The sequence below is a fragment of the Rhinatrema bivittatum genome, chromosome 9 (genome assembly GCF_901001135.1).
Source record: "Rhinatrema bivittatum chromosome 9, aRhiBiv1.1, whole genome shotgun sequence".
Classification (NCBI taxonomy): Eukaryota; Metazoa; Chordata; class Amphibia; order Gymnophiona; family Rhinatrematidae; genus Rhinatrema; species Rhinatrema bivittatum.
Window position 1 is genome coordinate 182,480,746 of NC_042623.1, and position 17,834 is coordinate 182,498,579.

Below are 17,834 nucleotides of genomic sequence, written 5' to 3' on the forward strand. Positions count from 1 at the left end.
ATACCACCTGAGACTTATCTGGTTTCTTTCTCTTTCCTGCTTGTTTTCATCAACATCTCCCCTTGCTCTTTACTTAACAATTTGTCCATGTACTACCTTCTCACAGTAAAGATGAATTCTTGTTCATACCCCAGATCAGTCAAGACAAATGGGTTTTGCATCCCTACCAGCAGATGGAGGCAGAGAATAAAATTTTTTTAGGCACTTCTACTTAACTGAGAGTGCCACCTGCAATCCCTCAGTATTTCTCTGACTCCAGCAGATGGTAGAGGTGCAAACCTGCAGTCTGGAGATTATTCAAAAAAATAAAAGAAAAAATTTAAGAAGTTGATGAAGACTGGTGCTCCCTAAGGTGTTAGATTCCTTCGTGGGTCATCCCTCGAGTTGAGCAGGGAGTTTGATAATCCCTGTTCTGCCTTGGTCCTCAACTTCCAGAGGAAGGGAAAGCCAGGGGTCATGGTTTCCTCACTCCCTCTGAGGCCTACTCATCCTCCTCCAACAGCCAGGAACAACCAGAAGCAGGAAATTATATCTTTCTTTTTCTTGGAGCTGCTTGGTTTCCGTTTCTTAAAAAAAAAAAAAAAGGAAAGTAGCTTGGGAGAGCAGGGCTGCTCGGTTGGTTGTGTCTTTGCATTGAAGCAGTTGCCGAGGGTGAGAGGGGAAGCACATGACTTGCCTGCAGTACCAGGGGTCCGGGACAGCGTTGGCAGCAGCATTGTGGCGATTGCTGCACTCAGGAGGTAATTTTTTGCCATGGCAGAACATGGTGCCTCCTATGGGGCGTGGGAAAGTTTGTCAGGCCTGTGGGGTGAGGAAATTGCGCTGCGATGGAGCTTCTTTGTGTGCTGGCTGTATCTCCGAAAGGGCAGGGGCCTCCATGGAGGTATCAGGAAGCTTCAAGCCCCATTCTGGAGACCCTGAGGGGGGGTTGGGGTTGGACAGTGACCATGTTGTCTCCACATGGCAGGAGGCATGCTGTCGCTAGGGAGTTTAGGGGTTCCCCTTCCCCACTCTCTTCAGTGGAACCAGGCACTGTTGAAGATACTGTTGGGGGAACACTAAGGAGCGCTCCTGATTCCGGGGAGATGTGTGCCCCTGGACCATGACGCGACTGCAGAGAGGAGCTCCATGGAAGCGCCGCCGCAGGCAAGACGTGTCCAAGCATGGGAGGAGCAGGCTGGCCACCGAGCCCTAACTTTTGCTGAACCTGCACGCACCGGTAGAGACCCAACAATGCAATGCTGGTCTCTGGGGTAGCCCTCCGGCCACTCGATAGCCCTTTCGGACCTGCCACTGGGGAGCGTCAGATGTGGCAGGACGGACAGAGGTCAAGGACAGGTGATGATACTGAAACTTAGAACAAGACGGGACCTCGGGCTCGGACTAGGCTCGAAGACTTGAACAAGACGAGGAAGCTCAGATGAGACGAAGAATGTGGAGCTTGGGACTCAGATGAGATGAGGACGCTTGAAGACTCAGATGGGATGAGGATGCTTGGTACTTGGAAGCTCAGACGAGAAGAGGACGCATGGTACAGACGAGACGAGGATACTTGGTACTTTGAAGCTCAGATGAGATGAGGACGCTTGGTACTTGGGAGCTCAGATGAGACGAGGACAAGAGGTAACTTGTCCTCGTCTCGTCCTTGGTACTTGGGAGCTCAGATGAGACGAGAACATATGGAAACTTGGAACTCGGACGAGACGAGGACACTTGGAACTCGGAACTTAGAACTCAGACGAGATGAGGACATAAGGTGGCTTGGAACTCAGACACAAGATGTCTAGACGTAGATGAAGATCAGAGATGGATTCTAGAGAGTCAGGCGAGGATTCTGGATACTCCGATGAGGACTTGGAACTTAGGAGACTCAGATGAGGATAAGGACTCGGGATATGTGGAGACTTAGGCACTGCCCCTTAGGGCGCCCTACACAGCCAACGTGGGCTGGTTGCGGACCACCCTGTCCAACTGCGCACCCTACACAACCTGAAGAGGCTGGTCGCGGACCACGTGGAGAGCGGAACATGCGCAGGTCTGAGGCTCAGGATGAAGAAGGAATCCTGGCAGTGCTCGAAGACAGATCCAATCAGAAGAGGGCTCTAGCCACCAAACTCAGACACTGGATAGATACGGATTTACTCCCAGGAAGGTCAGTTAGAGACAAGGACTGTGGCGAGGCAACGCAGGACCAGGAGCTAGGGACTGACAGTACTTCAGGATCAGGACTCGAAACATCAGGCTGGAACTTGGGACATCGGACACGAAAGGACACCAGAACCTCGTGACATCAGGACATCAAAGCGTCTGGACATCTATGGCTTCTGGACCTCAAGGACCTCTAGAGAGGAGGACCTCAGGGATGTCTGGAACATGACGGATGAAGACATCAGAGGACAGAGACATCAGGACTTCTGAAGACAAGGGGACGTCAGGATATGCGGAGACAAGGGGACGTCTGGACATCTGGAGATACGGAGACATCAGGACATCTGGAGACAAGAGGATGGGATCCTTCGAGAGACCAGAACATGGAACAAAGACAGACGGAGGTTCAGAAACCACTGACGAAGACCAGGAGTACCAACGAGGAACAGAGCGCCTTGAAAAGTGAAGAAGGATCACGGAGGTCTCCTGGAACGAAGAGCTGGAACTGAAGATCCAGGAGCAGTCTGACTCCATAACCAACTCCTTGCAAAAGCAAAGACTGAGTGAAGGAAGGCCCTCTTTATATGGCTGAAGAGGAAACGCCTAGAGGACGTCAACAGGAGGAGGCTAGGAAGACAACCCACTGCTGGCCCTTTAAATGGACAGAGGAGCCGCGGCCACGTGTGCCTAGGAAGAGGGCAGGACCTTGGAGAGAGGCGTCCTGCCGCACAGGAAGAAGCAGGCCCTGACAACGGCGGCGACTCCCTGCCGCGAAGAAAGAAGATTGATGGCAGCTTCCTGCCGCATGAAGAGGAGCTCCGGAGGGCCTCCAGCCATGGAAGAGAACCCGGTCGATGGCGGCCTCCAGGCTTCAGAAGAGGAGCTTCAGGATTTCCTGAAGGCCTTCAGTTCTGAGGTAACAGCTTGTAAATAGGAAGAAGGGTGTGTAAGAGTAAATAAAATGTCATCTGCGAATCATGACAATTTTAGGTGTAAATCGCCCAATTGTATCCCAGTGATATCAGGGGTAACCCGAATACAAGCCACAAAAGGCTCAAGAAAAATGGCAATTAGGCGTGGAGAAAGCAGACAACCCTGTCTGGTGCCCTTCTTAATGGAAAAATAGTCACCATAACCCCCATTTACCTTTACCTGCACCTTAGGTTGATGGTACAACAATTGAATCAGGGATAGGAAGGAAGGACCAAACCCCATTTTTCCTAGAGTCACAAAGAGAAAGGGCCAATGTACCATATTGAATTACTTTTCGGCAGAGGCAGCTTTGCTGAAAACTCATTAATTTTAGTCTGCTGGGTGACTCCTGCAGAAGGGTAAGTTCGAACAACCCCTTCCTCTCCCCATAACACCAAAGGAGAAGGAAATGAAGCAAATATTCAGAGAGAGAGAATTTTGCAGGAGCTCTGAATTTCAGCGTCCTGTTAGGAGGCCATATTGAACACGCCCCCATCCCAATCCCTTTTCACATAGGCTTTCTGTTACCACGTAAACTCATGCAAGGGTGGGACCACTGCAGGACCTTTGAGTGCCTGCTGGCTCACAGGTCCCATGCTGACTTTTACTACTATTACTACTACTACTACTACTACTACTACTACTACTACTACTACTACTACTGGCAGACTCTGAAGAGCACTGCCTTTTGAGACACTTGTGAAGCTAGCTGGAGGTTTTGTGACCTGTTTGGGGTTCTGACATACAGTTTGGGAAGCCCTGGTCTAGAATGACTCCAAGGCTTTTCACTTGGGGTGCAATGGAATCTGATGATCCTCAAAGATAAAAACAGAGGATTTCAATTTGGCAGAAGTCCTTTCTAATATCATGACTTCTGCCTTACCGATGTTACATACAGTAATATAAGAACATAAGATATGCCATACTGGGTCAGACCAAGGCTCTATCAAGCCCAGTATCCTTTTTCCAACAGTGGATGATCCAAGTCACAAGTGCCTGGCAAGTATGCAAAGATCGCATACTACTAATGCCGGAAACGAGCAGTGGCTATTCCCTATTGATTAATAGCAGTTTATGGACTTCTCCTCCAGGACTTTATCCAAATGTTTTTTAAATCCAATTACATTAATTGCCTTAACCACATCCTCTGGTAATGAATTCCAGAGCTTAATTATACGTTGAGTGAAAAATAATTGTCTCTGATTTGTTTTAAATGTGCTACATGGAGTGCCCCCTAATCCTTGTATTATCCAAAAGAGTAAATAACCGATTCACATTTACCCGTTCAGTCCTTTCATGATTTTGTAGACTTCTATCATATTCTCCCTCAGCCATCTCTTCTCTAAGCTGAACAGCCCTAATCTCTTCAGCCTTTCCTCATGGGGAACCATTTCATGCCCTTTATCAGTTTGGTGCCTTTCTCTGTACTTTCTCTAGAGCAATTGTATCTTTTCTGACATGCGGCAACCAGAATTGCACACAATATTCAATGTGTGGGTCTCACTATGGAGCGATACAGAGGCATTATGACGTCCTCTGTTTTGTCATTCCTTTCCTAATAATTCCTAACATTGTTTGTTTTTGTGACTGCCGCAGCACACTGAGCCAACAATTTCCATGTAATATCAACTATGTTCTCACAGGACAAGCAGGATGGTAGTCCTCACAAATGGGTGACATCGAGGATGGAGCCCTGTACGGAAAACTTTCTGTCAAAGTTTCAACAAGCTTTGACTGACACTGGCACACTGGGTGCACTGAGCATGCCCAGCCTGCAATTATCCCTGTGAGCCACAGGTGTCTCCCTCAGTCTTCTTTTTTCCGCTCTGCAGTCAGCATAGCGGTTGGAGCTCTGTGAGGATTTTTTAACTAATTACCTCATGGAAACACTTAACTTTTCACTTCAAAAAACACTTTTCCCTGCACAGGTCTCCCTCCGCGTACGTTTTTACGACGCTCGGTGAGTACTAATTCTTATTTTTCGGTCGGTTCCTGTCACTATCTTAAGGCTGTTAACTGACTGAAGCCTTCCCTTCCCCCATTTTTCAGTTAGCTTTAAACAGCTTGCGAGTATCTCTGTGACACTCTGCTTGCTTATGCTAGTGGGGTAGGGATTTTTTCCTTAACTTTAGGACCTCTGTAGCTTCAAGTCCTTCGTTCCCTGGTACCCTCACGCAGTCGATACCCTATCGCTACACCGGGACCCTCCTAAACCGTCCTGGGCTTTTATATGTCATCAGCGCCCCTCCCCCCACGGTGCCCTGATGCCTTTATCCATGTTTTTTGCTTTTCAGTGCTACCAGGCTTTTTCCTCCTACGCACTGTTTTTTTCCTTGGGCTTCCTCGGTGCCGTCCCTACCCGGATGCATGCCATTGACGCACACGCTGTTAGTCACTGCCATGCATACTCGGGTCGCCGCCACCGCTGCCCGAGACACTTTTTAACGATCCCAGGGTCACTTCATCGATGCCACCCCCCCTTTTGGGGATGCCATCGATGCCCCATCCTCCCCACCGATGTCCGGCCCTTTTCCATCGGTGGGCATCGGTGCCACATCGATTCGTCGGTGGGCATCGATGCCGGATGGTCCCCATCGGTGGACATCGGTGCCGGATGGTCCCCATCGATGGACATCGGTGCCGGATGGCTTGTCCGTCGATGGCATTGGTGCCGGATGGCCGTCCGTCGATGGCATCGGTGCCGGGTCCTTTTGCATCGATGGACACCGATGCCCAGGTGTTTCATCCATGGGCATCTATGTTAGAATGCATCCATCGAGGGCAGTCGATGCCAGGCTGCTCCCATCGGTGAAATTCGATGCCCAGGTGGGTCCCATCGGTGGGTATCCATGCCGGCTCGATTCCGTGGATGGGCGTTGATGCCAATGCCAGCCTTATGGCTGGCATCGATGCCCATGCCGATTCCAGGACTGGCGTTGATGCCGGGATGGAATTCATCGACTGGGAGATCCATGCCATCGATTCCATACGTGTCCATATCGATGCCACCGACACACGTGTCTGGGGCACCGATGCCATGTACACTTGGAAATCTGAGTCTGTCCAAATCGATACCGTCAACGTCTGTGGCCCTATAGTTGATGCCCGTGGCCATGCCACAAATGGCATAAATGCCCGCCTCCATGCATCGATGCCCTCGACACCTCCGTTTTCCTTCGGTGTCCTTGACGCCCTATTGATTCGACTTCGACTCAGTCGATGCCAGTATCTTTTTCAATAACGGCAATGTTTTTCGATTATTCGATTCCACATCGTTTCAAAGATACCTATGCCACTGCTGTCAGTGCCCGTCACTGTCATCATTCTCCTGGCCAGTCATCGACGATTTTTCATACCCATTTTGATGATATCCTCGAAGCCCCTTAGGTTGCCTTCAATATCGTCAATACCGACATAGCACCGCCACATAATACCCTCGCCTCCTCACATTGCTCCACGCTTTGGGTTCTTTTTTAAGCCCCGTATTAGCTTAAGACACTCCATTGTGTCAGGAGCAGAGCAGGCGTGCTGACAGTTCGTCATCGATCGCCTTCCAGGACAACGAGGGCTTCCATCTCGGCGCTGGGGAAAGACCGGGCCGAGCACCGTGGCACCCATCATCGCCGACATCGTGATCGTCCGCCGCTGACGCCATCCAGCACATCGGTGCCATCCTTCTCCAGGCTGGACAACGCTCGGGCAGAGCGACATCACCACTGCCATCAGCACTGTTCCTACAGTTTTGGCAGTCCTTGGTGATCCAGAACTTCCGGATCCAGGTCCGACAGCTTCTGCATTGGCGTCACGACACATCGAGCCGCTGTGACGAGGGAAGGGAACATGAGTTCCGTTAGGGCTCCTCTGTTCCTGGCGTGCCCCACCGTCAAGTGGTGTGGGACTATGGCCATCTGTTACACTTAGCAGTCTAAACGCCACTCACGCCTGGCCTGTCTCCTCTGTACCTGTGCCACCATACCGGGTTTCAGAGCGAGATGGACGTTTACGTCCCCGGCCTTACCCTCGAGGACTCCGGAGACCGTCGGGGTCAACAATCTTCACCGGCTCGTCTTGCGGCGATCCACGTCGGATGGTAAGTACCCGCTTCGGCATCATTCCCATAGAGTTGTGTTCTCCCATTCGGACCGTGGTTCGAAAAGTTCTGGGTCATGTGCCTTTTAGAACTGTATTAGTGTCACATATCACTATGTTAGCTATGTTAGCCACAATATCAGGAGAACCCCTCTATCTTCTTGGGATTGCAGCAGGGCTTCTTCTCTTGTCAGTAACAAGTCCCTGTGCCGACCAATGCTCTGACTCTTGGTTCCCTCCCAACCAAGGTCCAGCTGCATTGGCTGATCTGCTAAACATGAGATTCAGCAACCATTGGCCCATGTACAAGTCCACCTTGAGGCCTGGCCACAGGTCTCAGTGTCTCCTTGTACAGCATACAGAAATGCGGGTACCACTTACCGCTCACACACCTGCAGGAGCCTACATGATATCCTCCATTGGGACACCTCCTGGTCTCCCATCTGGTCAGATATCAGAGCGGCCACCCCACCTTGTACCAAAGTCCCGGTACACTCCCCCAGGCGCTACGAAGTGCAGAGGGGAGAAGGGAGGGGGGTTGGGGAGTTTTAATTGCACTATTCTTTCTTTTAACAGAAAATAGTTACTCTCCGCACATCCTGGACCTAAGAAAATCCAACTTTCTTTAGACGTCACAGGTACAATGGTATCTTTGGTTACCATCACTCCATACTGCAGTAAGTACATTATTTTAATGTTTCTATGTGCTTTATGGTGAGTCAACATTACAACCCCAAGCTCTGCCGCTGGCACCAGCTTCGGTAAGTGAACTGTCTCTTGCATCACTGTTGGTGAATGCTGTTTTCTCTGCGGAGTGTAACATCATTCACTTTCCTTGCATAGACTACTGCTAACCACTTTCAGTACATGCAAGGAGCTCTCACTTTTTTCAGGACTCACTATACATTTACTAACTGGGATTACTGTCACTGCCATAAATCCCTTCTGTAACACTTCTGGACACCACAGTCTTAAGACCCTCTTGTCCAGCATGCGCACAGACATTCTGATACATTGTTATATGTCCCTGCGCATATTTTCCATAACCTCAGCCTTTCAACTTTTCATGGTTGGGCTATGGGGGTTTCTTCCCACTATGCATTTTTCTCATAATTCAAAACTGCTATGGGTTATATTCAGTGACATTCTATACTCAATGGACCTAAGTGGTTTCATTGCTTTCGTCCCTGATTCTTATCCCAGTTCGAACTAGGACCTAGTCTCCTTCGACTCATGCTCGCAATTCCTTAGGGTTATAAAGTTTCTCCTGAAAGCTGTCAACCCATTATGCGTCTATTGCACTCCAGCATAGTTTCTCATAAACTTCCTGGACGTTGCACCCATGAGTTATGCCCTTATGCCTTCCAATACTGCTTTTGCAACAATTCTTTGTGCATACAGACAGACAGCATAGGGACAATGTGCTTTCCAACTCATAAGCACGCATTACCTCTTAGCTGCTCTGCTAGACAGCTGCGCAGCTCTACCCTTGGCCCTTGTTCACTTCATGCGTCCTTGGGCCACATATCTAAGAGATTTAATGAACGCTCTATCAGACCTTCTCCACGTAGGTTCTATCCTCTCGAATGGTCTCAATTACATGTGTATAGGGCAAATCTTTTAACGCTGAGTTTAACTAAACTTTCCTCGACGTCTGCATCATTCCATACGATGCACAGGTTCTGCTCCCTGCACATGTTTCCTATGCGTTCCCTTAGATGCCTTTTCTTCCATCAAAGGCTTCTTCAATATATCTCTTCTGCTGCCTCTCGTAGCCAGCATTCTTCTAATGTTGAACTGGGATGGGGTTCAGTATTCTTTTCCCCACTCCCTGACTGAGATCAGTATGCTTTCCCATACTTCTCAATCCATCATATCAGTAACCTTTTATTCTCTCACCAGTCAGTCCCAAATCATAGACTTACTGATGTTCTTAGGTTCTGGTAGCGTCACAAAACCTTCTAAACATAAATCTTGCCGTTTAATATGGCAGGCTTTACCTCCTGACGCTAAAAAAAAAAAAAAAGAGGTATTACCCCTTTTACTTTTCCACCATTTTTTCTTACTCCCTCGGATTCTGTTCTCCAGACATCCTCCACATAGATACACCTTTCTCTTAGGAGGTGTATCGTTTTGGGAGTTGGATTCCCGTTTTCGGTAATCCTCTCTGAGTCGGCTTACCATGGATTATCCACTGATCAAGCCGCCTCTATTTCTCTAATCACGGAATGAACATATATATTCTCCTTATAAGTCTCATACATTCTACGTTTGAGCCTTTCCATTCCTCTCTTCCACAGTTTGGCAAGGGAACTTCTTTCCCTCTTAATGTCATTCCTGCCAGCAGGGTCCGTGAGTTATGCACTCTTTCCATACTCACCTGACTCCGTTCCTCTGCCACTGAGTAGTTCTACGCATTCAACTTTCTATCCTTTTCAGGTAGATGTTGTATCTCCTTTCCTCAGGAAATACTCTATTAATTTTTCCTAACCTCTCTCTCTCGCCCTAGGGAGAGACTGGGTTTTCCACATTCCTGGACAGTAATGCTGCGCTTACATTCTATCTACATTGCACTGCATTCCATGTGAATTCCACTTGACTCTTTCCTTCATGCAAGGGTCAAGATGCTACTTCCAGTGGCCACACAGACCTAATCCTTCTGATTAAGTGGTCTATATTTCCTTTCCTACCAACAAGCAGACATTTCACTACAACACTGTGGGTATCCACATACTGTTGTTTCCGTCTTAGCCTTAACAGCTTCCCTTTGGTTACTGCTGCTTGTACTTTTTTATCAGGTTGCAGCCTGGAGTCCTCTCCATACCTTCGCAGCCTATTATTGCTTACATTTGACTAGCCGGCATGCTCCATGTTTGGCCAGTCCGACTACTCTTACCTTTTTCAATTCACTACCCAACATCCTTCCACGAACCCATTATGGTGTTGCGGATGCCCTCCGTTCCCATTTCCACCTCAGTCGTTACGCCTTTGCGCATCTGCGGTGTATCTGGTGCATTCCCGGGCATCCTCAGCTCGGTACTCACCCATTTGTGAGGACTACCATCCTGCTTGTCCTGTGAGAAAGCAAATGTTGCTTACCTGATGTAACAGGTGTTCTCACAGGACAGCAGGATGTTAGTCCTCACGAAACCCGCCCGCCACCCCGCGGAGTTGGGTCTGTATACTTTTATTTTAGTTTCGCTTGCGCTTTTTAGCTATAAGACGAGACTGAGGGAGACACCTGTGGCTCACAGGGATAATTGCAGGCTGGGCATGCTCAGTGCACCCAGTGTGCCAGTGTCAGTCAAAGCTTGTTGAAACTTTGACAGAAAAGTTTTCCGTACAGGGCTCCATCCTCGATGTCACCCATTTGTGAGGACTAACATCCTGCTGTCCTGTGAGAACACCTGTTACATCAGGTAAGCAACATTTGCTATGCCCAGATCATTTTCTGGGTGGTATCTCCTAATATGGAACCTAACATCGTGTAACTACAGCAAGGGTTATGTTTTCCTGTATGTATTACCTTGCATTTGCCCACATTATATTTCATCTACCATATGGATGCCTAATCTTCCAGTCTTGCAAGGACCTCCTGTATTTCATCGCAATCTGCTTGTGATTTAACTACTCTGAATAATTTTGTGCCATCTACAGATTTGATCACCTCAGTTGTCGTACCCTTTCTTGATCATTTATAAATATATTGAAAAGCACCAGTCCAAGTATAGATCCCTGAGGCACTCCACTGTTTACCTTTTTCCATTGTGAAAACTGACCTTTTAATCCTACTTTCTCTGTTTCCTATCTTTTAACCAGTTTGTAATCCACGAAAGGACATCACCTCCTATCCCATGACTTTTTAATTTTCTTAGAAGCCCCTCATGAGGGATTTTGTCAAACACCTTCTGAAAATCCAAATATATCACATCTACTGGTTCATCTTTATCCACATGCTTATTCACCCCTTCAAAAAAATGTAGATTTGTGAGGTAGGACTTCCCTTGGGTAAATCCATGCTGGCTGTGTCCCATTAAACTGTGTATATGTTCTGTGATTCCACAATGCAAGCCTATTGAGGAATAACCTTCTTGGTTGTCAACCCTGTTGCAGATTTTGGTATTATCAGCAAAAAGACAACTCTTTCCTGAAAATCCTTCCACTATGTTGCTCACAAAAATGTGATCCCTGATGCACACTGCTAGTAATGCCCCCCTTCTCAGACTAAACTCCAGATGATATTACGCTTTGTCGACTCCCACTCATCCAGTTTCTAACCCAGTCAGACACTCTAGATTCCATATCAAAGGCGCTCTATTTATAAGTCTTCTGTGCAAAACCTTGCCAAAGGCCTCGCTGAAATCCAAATATACTACATCTAGCGCTCTCCCTTGATCCAACTCTCTGGTCATCTAATCGAAGAAATTGATCAGATTTGTCTGATAAGATCAACCTCTGGAAAAACCCTGCCACCTCTGATCTTGCAATCCATTGGATTCCAGAATCTGTACGGTCCTCTATTTTAGCAGTGACTCATCACAGAGGTCAGACTAAATGGCCTGCAGTTCCCAGCCTCCTCCTTACTTCCACTTTTATGAATAGGAGCCACATCCGCCTGTCTCCAGTCCTCTGGAACTCTAAAGAAGCAAGAAATAAAAACAAGAAGCAAGAAAAGAAATAAAGCAAGGAACAGAATAGCTGGATTGAACTAGATTAGTCTTGTGATTATGATGGTAAAGTAGTTAACAATGGTATAAATGTTGAAGACAAATATCCTTTCTTCCCATGAGAAACATTGCTCTGGCCACATTCCTGCATGTTTGTTAACTGCAAATTAATTTAAAATCATTTGATTTTGTGGCTGATCTGAATGACAGGTATTTCCCTACAGTAAGTGTTATTCTTTGTATATAGCTTTCCTATTGAATAGTGGCCACCCCAAGCATTGGAAGTGCTCCAGTTGTAAAATAGAAAAGCTTACAGGACGTTTCATTCTACCTCCATTACCAGATACGTTGAACCAAAAAAGGCAGTGGTTGCAACTTGTCCCTTATTGTAGCTACTTTTTATCGTAGTGCATTGCTAAGATGTTTTGTTTTTTTTCCTTACCTGTAGACGCGCCTTGCAGTCTGCCATGATCAGAGCCGGTATCGTTTCATGGCTTGTTGATGTCCTTGAGGATACAGACTCTCTCTCTGAGTACACTTTGGAGTACTCTGTTGCCCTTCTTATGAACCTCTGCCTTAGGAGTGCAGGTCAGTTTGATTCTTCTCTACACTGCAATCTTGTCCATTGCGCCTAAACGTTGTAAGTATGCTGAAGTGTGAATGTGAATAACTTGATATATGTATGGGTGTGATAATCTTTCTATAATTGTGTTACAAGGGCAGCATCACACTGTAGTGATGTGTTTCTTTGGGGCCTGCATAGCCTTGTTAAAAATTAGTTTTGTATGATTTTAGAGAACAATGAAATAAAGCCAAAGTAGAAAATATTGCGTGAGATGGCGTTTTCATTCAAACTGCTGCTTGGACAAATGATTCTAACCCTGTAATGTATATCACATTTCAGAGAGCAAGCTTGTGGACTTTGATTAATGCCTTTATCATACTTTATTACTTGCAAGAATAAATTTTAATCTTCCCAAAGATAAATATTTGAATAAGAATTGCATCCATTTAAGTGCTATCTTAAGAGAACAACAAATACAGGCAAGGGGTCAGCTGCTAGCTTTGTGTCTACTGCCTGTGCAGCTGAGGCACTAAAGCCCAAGCAAAATGAGTCAAACAGGGCTCCTTGGTTCTAACTGAAAGCAAAAGAATGTATTTGTAAATCAGAATTTTTAAAAATCTTTATTGTGTTGAAATATGAGCCACTGAAGTGCAAAAGCATGGAATCCATGAAATCCCAGCAAACATTCACATAAACTTGCTTTTACCTGCAGTCCTGCAACTACCCTCATTTTTGCTTGTGATTAGCTTTTTGGAGCTTCTAGTGCACAAATCTCTCTCCCATCATGTGGTATAATTCCCAAGCTGAAGGCAAATGTTAAGTTCCTTATCATCTGTCCAAATCAGTCCAGACGCATGGGTTTTTCTCCCTTACCAGCAGATGGAGACAGAGAAGAAAAGCTTTTAATGTACCAGTAATATATTAGACAGTGTGCTGCCTGAAGTTAATCAGAATTCTCTGTCTCTAGCAGATGGTGGCGGTGCAACACCTGCAGTCTGGCTGAAGAAAGAAGAAATTGCTCTCAAGAGTGTTAGGCTGTGCACTTGGGCCATCCCCTTGGTAGAGTAGAGGTGAGAAGGCTTTGTAGGAACCATGCCCAGTGTGAGTGGGGGATTTTGATAGCCAGTGGTATGGTTCCCTCAGGTCTGGCCTCAACCCTCCTTCTCTTGAGGTTCCTGGAATGTGGGAAACATTATGGAGAAGCCCTGCAAAGGAAAGTACACTTTCTTTTTGAAATGCTGTTTCTTTAAGGCTCTTAAAAAAAAAAAAAAAAAGTCAACAGTAGCAGCAGGGATGCTGTTTCCCAAACAGAGAAGCCTTTTTTGAGTCATCAGAGGAAGTGAGGGAGTGACTCAGCTGCCAGTCACTGTGGAGCGTCTTTTGATCTTGGCGGCACGTTTGGCCAGGACTGCAGTGAGTAGAGGCTGGCAGCGACCACATGGTAGATAGCGATGGTGGCTCTCACTGAGCAAAGGAAACATTGCTAAGCCTGTGGTGAGAAATGCTGCAATCCACAAGCCTCAAGCCTATGTAGGCCATGTGCAGACAGTGGAGAGGGAGGCTCAGGGTTGATTGGTGCCATGGCAGACACGAAAAAGGCAGCAGGGAGAAAACAAGCAACCTAGGCTCTGGAGCAAGGCACTGCAAGTCTCCTTTGCAGCCTGGAAATCAGGGCCATCTTGCCTTCTGGCCCTGTGGTGTAGGGGGAGGACAGAGAAGGAGCTGCTTCACCTCCTGCGCTGTATCCTGCTGTGGAGATCTCAGAAGGTACCCTGGGGGAACATGAGCGGAGGCAGCAGGATCCACAGAGGGGGATTCTGAGACTTTGTTCTCCTCATGCACAGGGCTTACCTGGCCAGAAAAGGAGTGGGGAAAAAAGCATACCAGCTCCAGAGGATCATCACAAACTTCCAAAGTAAAGAAAGAGGTCCCTGTGGAGGGATCAGACCCTCTGGTGAAGCCCCTCCCCCCCAAAAAGGAAGACACTGCCTGAGCCAATCAAAGAAGGGGAGTCATCAAATTCTGATTCGGGAGGTGAGGATTCTTCGCTGGATCTCCCTGGAGACAAGGAGGAGGATAAGGACTCCTTGGAGGAGGGAGATATTCTGCTAGTGGAGGGGGATGATCTCAGGGTGGTCCGTCTATTCTGCAAGGATGAATTACATTCAGTGATTTCCTAGGTCTTAAAAGAACTGGGAATTAAACAAGTATTGGATGAATTGGAACATGAAAGGGATGATCTGATCATGAAGGGACTTAAGGGTCCTGAAAAGGCCTTTCCTTTCCACCATACAGTGAAGAAGCTGATCTTTAGGGAGTGGGACACCCATGAAGTAGGCTTAAACATTGGAAGGACCATGGGGAAACGTTATCCTTTATCAGAGGATGTGCTGGAACTGCTGAAATTACTGAAGATGGATGCCTTAGTTTCAACGGTGACAAAGAAGACCACCATTCCAGCGATGGGGAATGCAGGATGTTTGAAGTCTTGGAATTCAAATGACATTTGGCAGTAGCTTCATGGAGCATGCCTGCCTGTGGTGGATTCAGCAGATTCCAGTAGAGGGGCAGGGGTTCTCTGTCATTTTTGGGAGCAGCACATCTGGAGGCCAACCTGGCTTTCATAGTAAATGTTCTGTATGATTTGCTGTGCATGGCAGCCAGAAATATGATGTCCGTGGTCTCGACCAGGCGACTTCTGTGGCTGCGTAATTGGTTGACAGTTGTCTGTCCAAGTTACAGCTCATCAGTTTTCCCTTCATGGGTAAACTGATGTTTGGTGAAGGCTTAGAGCAACTGGTAAAACATCTGGAGGAGTAGAAGCGGCATAAGTTGCCTGAGGATAAACACAGTTGAACCAAGAAAATGTTTCCCAGTAGACAGAAGTATCGGGAAGCCAGGTGCTATAGGCCAGGAAAAGGGGCTGCCTCAGTGTTCATTTTTTAGCAAGTAGCAGTCCTGGGGATCCAGAAAGCCCATTCGGGAAAGCTCTGGATCTAGCTCCGGAGGTCCCAAAGGAACACAATGAAATGCAGTTGGCCCATTCTTCGAACATGAGCATTGGCAGTTGTTTGACCCTGTTTTTGGAAGCGTGAGCCAAGGAAACGATGGACCAGTGGGTCCTTTCCGTGACAAGAGACGTTTACGCGTTAGAATTTGTGTGCCTGCTGTGCAAACCCTTCGTGGTCTCTCTGTGCACTTTAGAGATCAAGCAGACTGCAGTCCAGGCCACAGTAGAGCAGCTTATAGAGTTGAAAGCAATTATTCCTGTGGCCAAGAAGGAGTGAGGTCAAGAAAGATATTCCATCTATTTTGTGGGTCCCAAAAAGGAGGTCATTTATTTATATATTTATTTATGAGCTTTTAATATACCGACATTTGTAGGACACATCACGCCGGTTTACAATTAACTAAAAGAAAGAGAGAAATTACATTGAGCGGGGTGAGGGGAGCAGGCAAGAAATAGGGAAGAAGAGGTGGGCTGGGAACGAGTAAAGATAAAGGAAAGATGAAGATGAATGAAGTTGAGAAGAGAGAGTGGAGCGTAACCAAAATAACTTACTAACATCACATCATGGGAGGAGTACATAATATAACTGGATTAGCTGTACACATATATACAAAATGTTTTGGCCCATCCTGGATCTCAAGAAGGTGAATGTTTCCTTATGAGTGCCTCGTCTTCGCACGGAGACACTGCATTCGGTCATCGCTGCAGTCAGAACAGGAAAGTTTTTGACGTCCCTAGATCTTGTGGAAACTTCTCTGCATATTACCATTTGGAAAGAGCATCAAATGTCCTCAGGTTTATGGTCCTGGGGAAACATCATCAGTTTTGAGCTCTTCCCTTTGGTCTTGCCATGGCTTTTCACACTTTTACCAAGGTGATGATGGTCGTAGTGGCAACCTTCCACAGAGAGGGAGTGCTGGTAACTCCTTATCTGGATGACTGGCTGATTTGGGTAAAATCAAGGGAGGTTTGCCAGCATTCACTGCAGAGAGTATTGCTGGTTCTGCAAAACCCCAGGGTTGGGTTGTAAATATGAAAATGAATCACCTGATTCCCCCTCAGTCACTGGAATACATGGGGGTGCATTTTGAGACCACGGTGGGCAGTGATCCTCACTTAGAGGATAGAAAAGTTACAGGATCATATTTGCCAGTTGCTATGCCTTTGGAGTCCCAGGTTCTTGGACTACTTGCAGTACTTGGCTCCATGGCATCTATGTTGGATCTGGTACCCTGGGCGTTCGCACATATGTGTCCATTATAGAGAGTACTACTGTCTAGCTGGAACCCCAGTCAGAGGACTTTATGCTTCGTCTTCCTGGAGAGATCAGATCGAGTCTGTCCTGGTGGCTCTTGAGGAACAATTTGTAAAGGGGAGTGGGGCTGGATATTTCAGATTTTGTGGTAGTAATGACAGATGCCAGTCTAAAAGGATGGGGAGCCATCTGTCAGGATCAAGCAGCCCAGGGACAGCAGTCATTGACGGAAGCGACCTGGTCCATCAACCATCTGGAATCCAGAGCAATTCAAAAGGCATTATTCCTATTTTTGCTGCTTGTACGCAGCCGGGCAGTGAGATTTCTCTGACAGTGCGACAGCAGTAGCCTACATCAGTTGACAAGGAGGCACGCAAAGCCAGGTGTTTTCGTTCAAGAGTTGTTTTGTTTTGCACAGTGGCACTTCTGTGCAGGCAGATTTTCTCAGCAATACATTCTGGTTCTCAGAGAGTGGGAGTTGTCAAGCGAGGCGATATCCCTCATCCAGGTGAAGTGGGGGGGGGGGGGGTGCCTCAGGTGGACTTGATGGCATCAAGTGCAAACGCCAAGGCTCGATGATCCTTCAGTCGCAGATGGGAGGTGGGAGCGTAAGGGCTTGATGCTCTTTTCCAGCCATGGCCACAAAGGGAAACATGTACAGCAAAACCTTTTTGGCCACTAATAGGCAGGGTCCTCTGGTGCATAGAGTCACATCGCAGAAAAGTAATTTTGTTGGCCTCGGAGACTATGGTTTGTGGATCTGATAAACCTGGTAGGCACTCTGCTGCGGTTCAGGCACCTGCCCAGGTTGTTGGGTCAGAGCCCAATTTTCTTGGATCCGGTGGATCGTTTCTGTCTTGCAGCATGGCTTTTGAGCAGAGTTGTTTGAAATTGAGAGTTTACTTAGATGAGGTTATTGCAACTTTGCTTCAGTCGAGAAAGCCTTCCACATCTTTAGCTTACATGTGGGAGTGGAAGGTATTTTGAGACCTGGTGTCTTGAGGAGGGGATTGCCCCACCACATGTCTGGGTTTCTCAAATTCTTTCCTTTTGTAGAAGGGTCTTCAAAAAGGGCTAGCCCTGAGTTTGATTCGGATACATGTGGCAGCATTGGCCTGCTTCAGAGGG

General features: G+C 47.2%; 1 protein-coding gene across 1 annotated transcript in view; it reads left to right on the forward strand.

The window, feature by feature from the left end:
- ARMC9 (armadillo repeat containing 9) overlaps window positions 1–17,834 on the forward strand; it is a 295,211-nt gene that overhangs the window by 184,553 nt on the left and 92,824 nt on the right. The window contains 1 exon segment of the mRNA XM_029615818.1: window positions 12,325–12,464. Coding sequence (XP_029471678.1) covers window positions 12,325–12,464 — 140 coding nt within the window.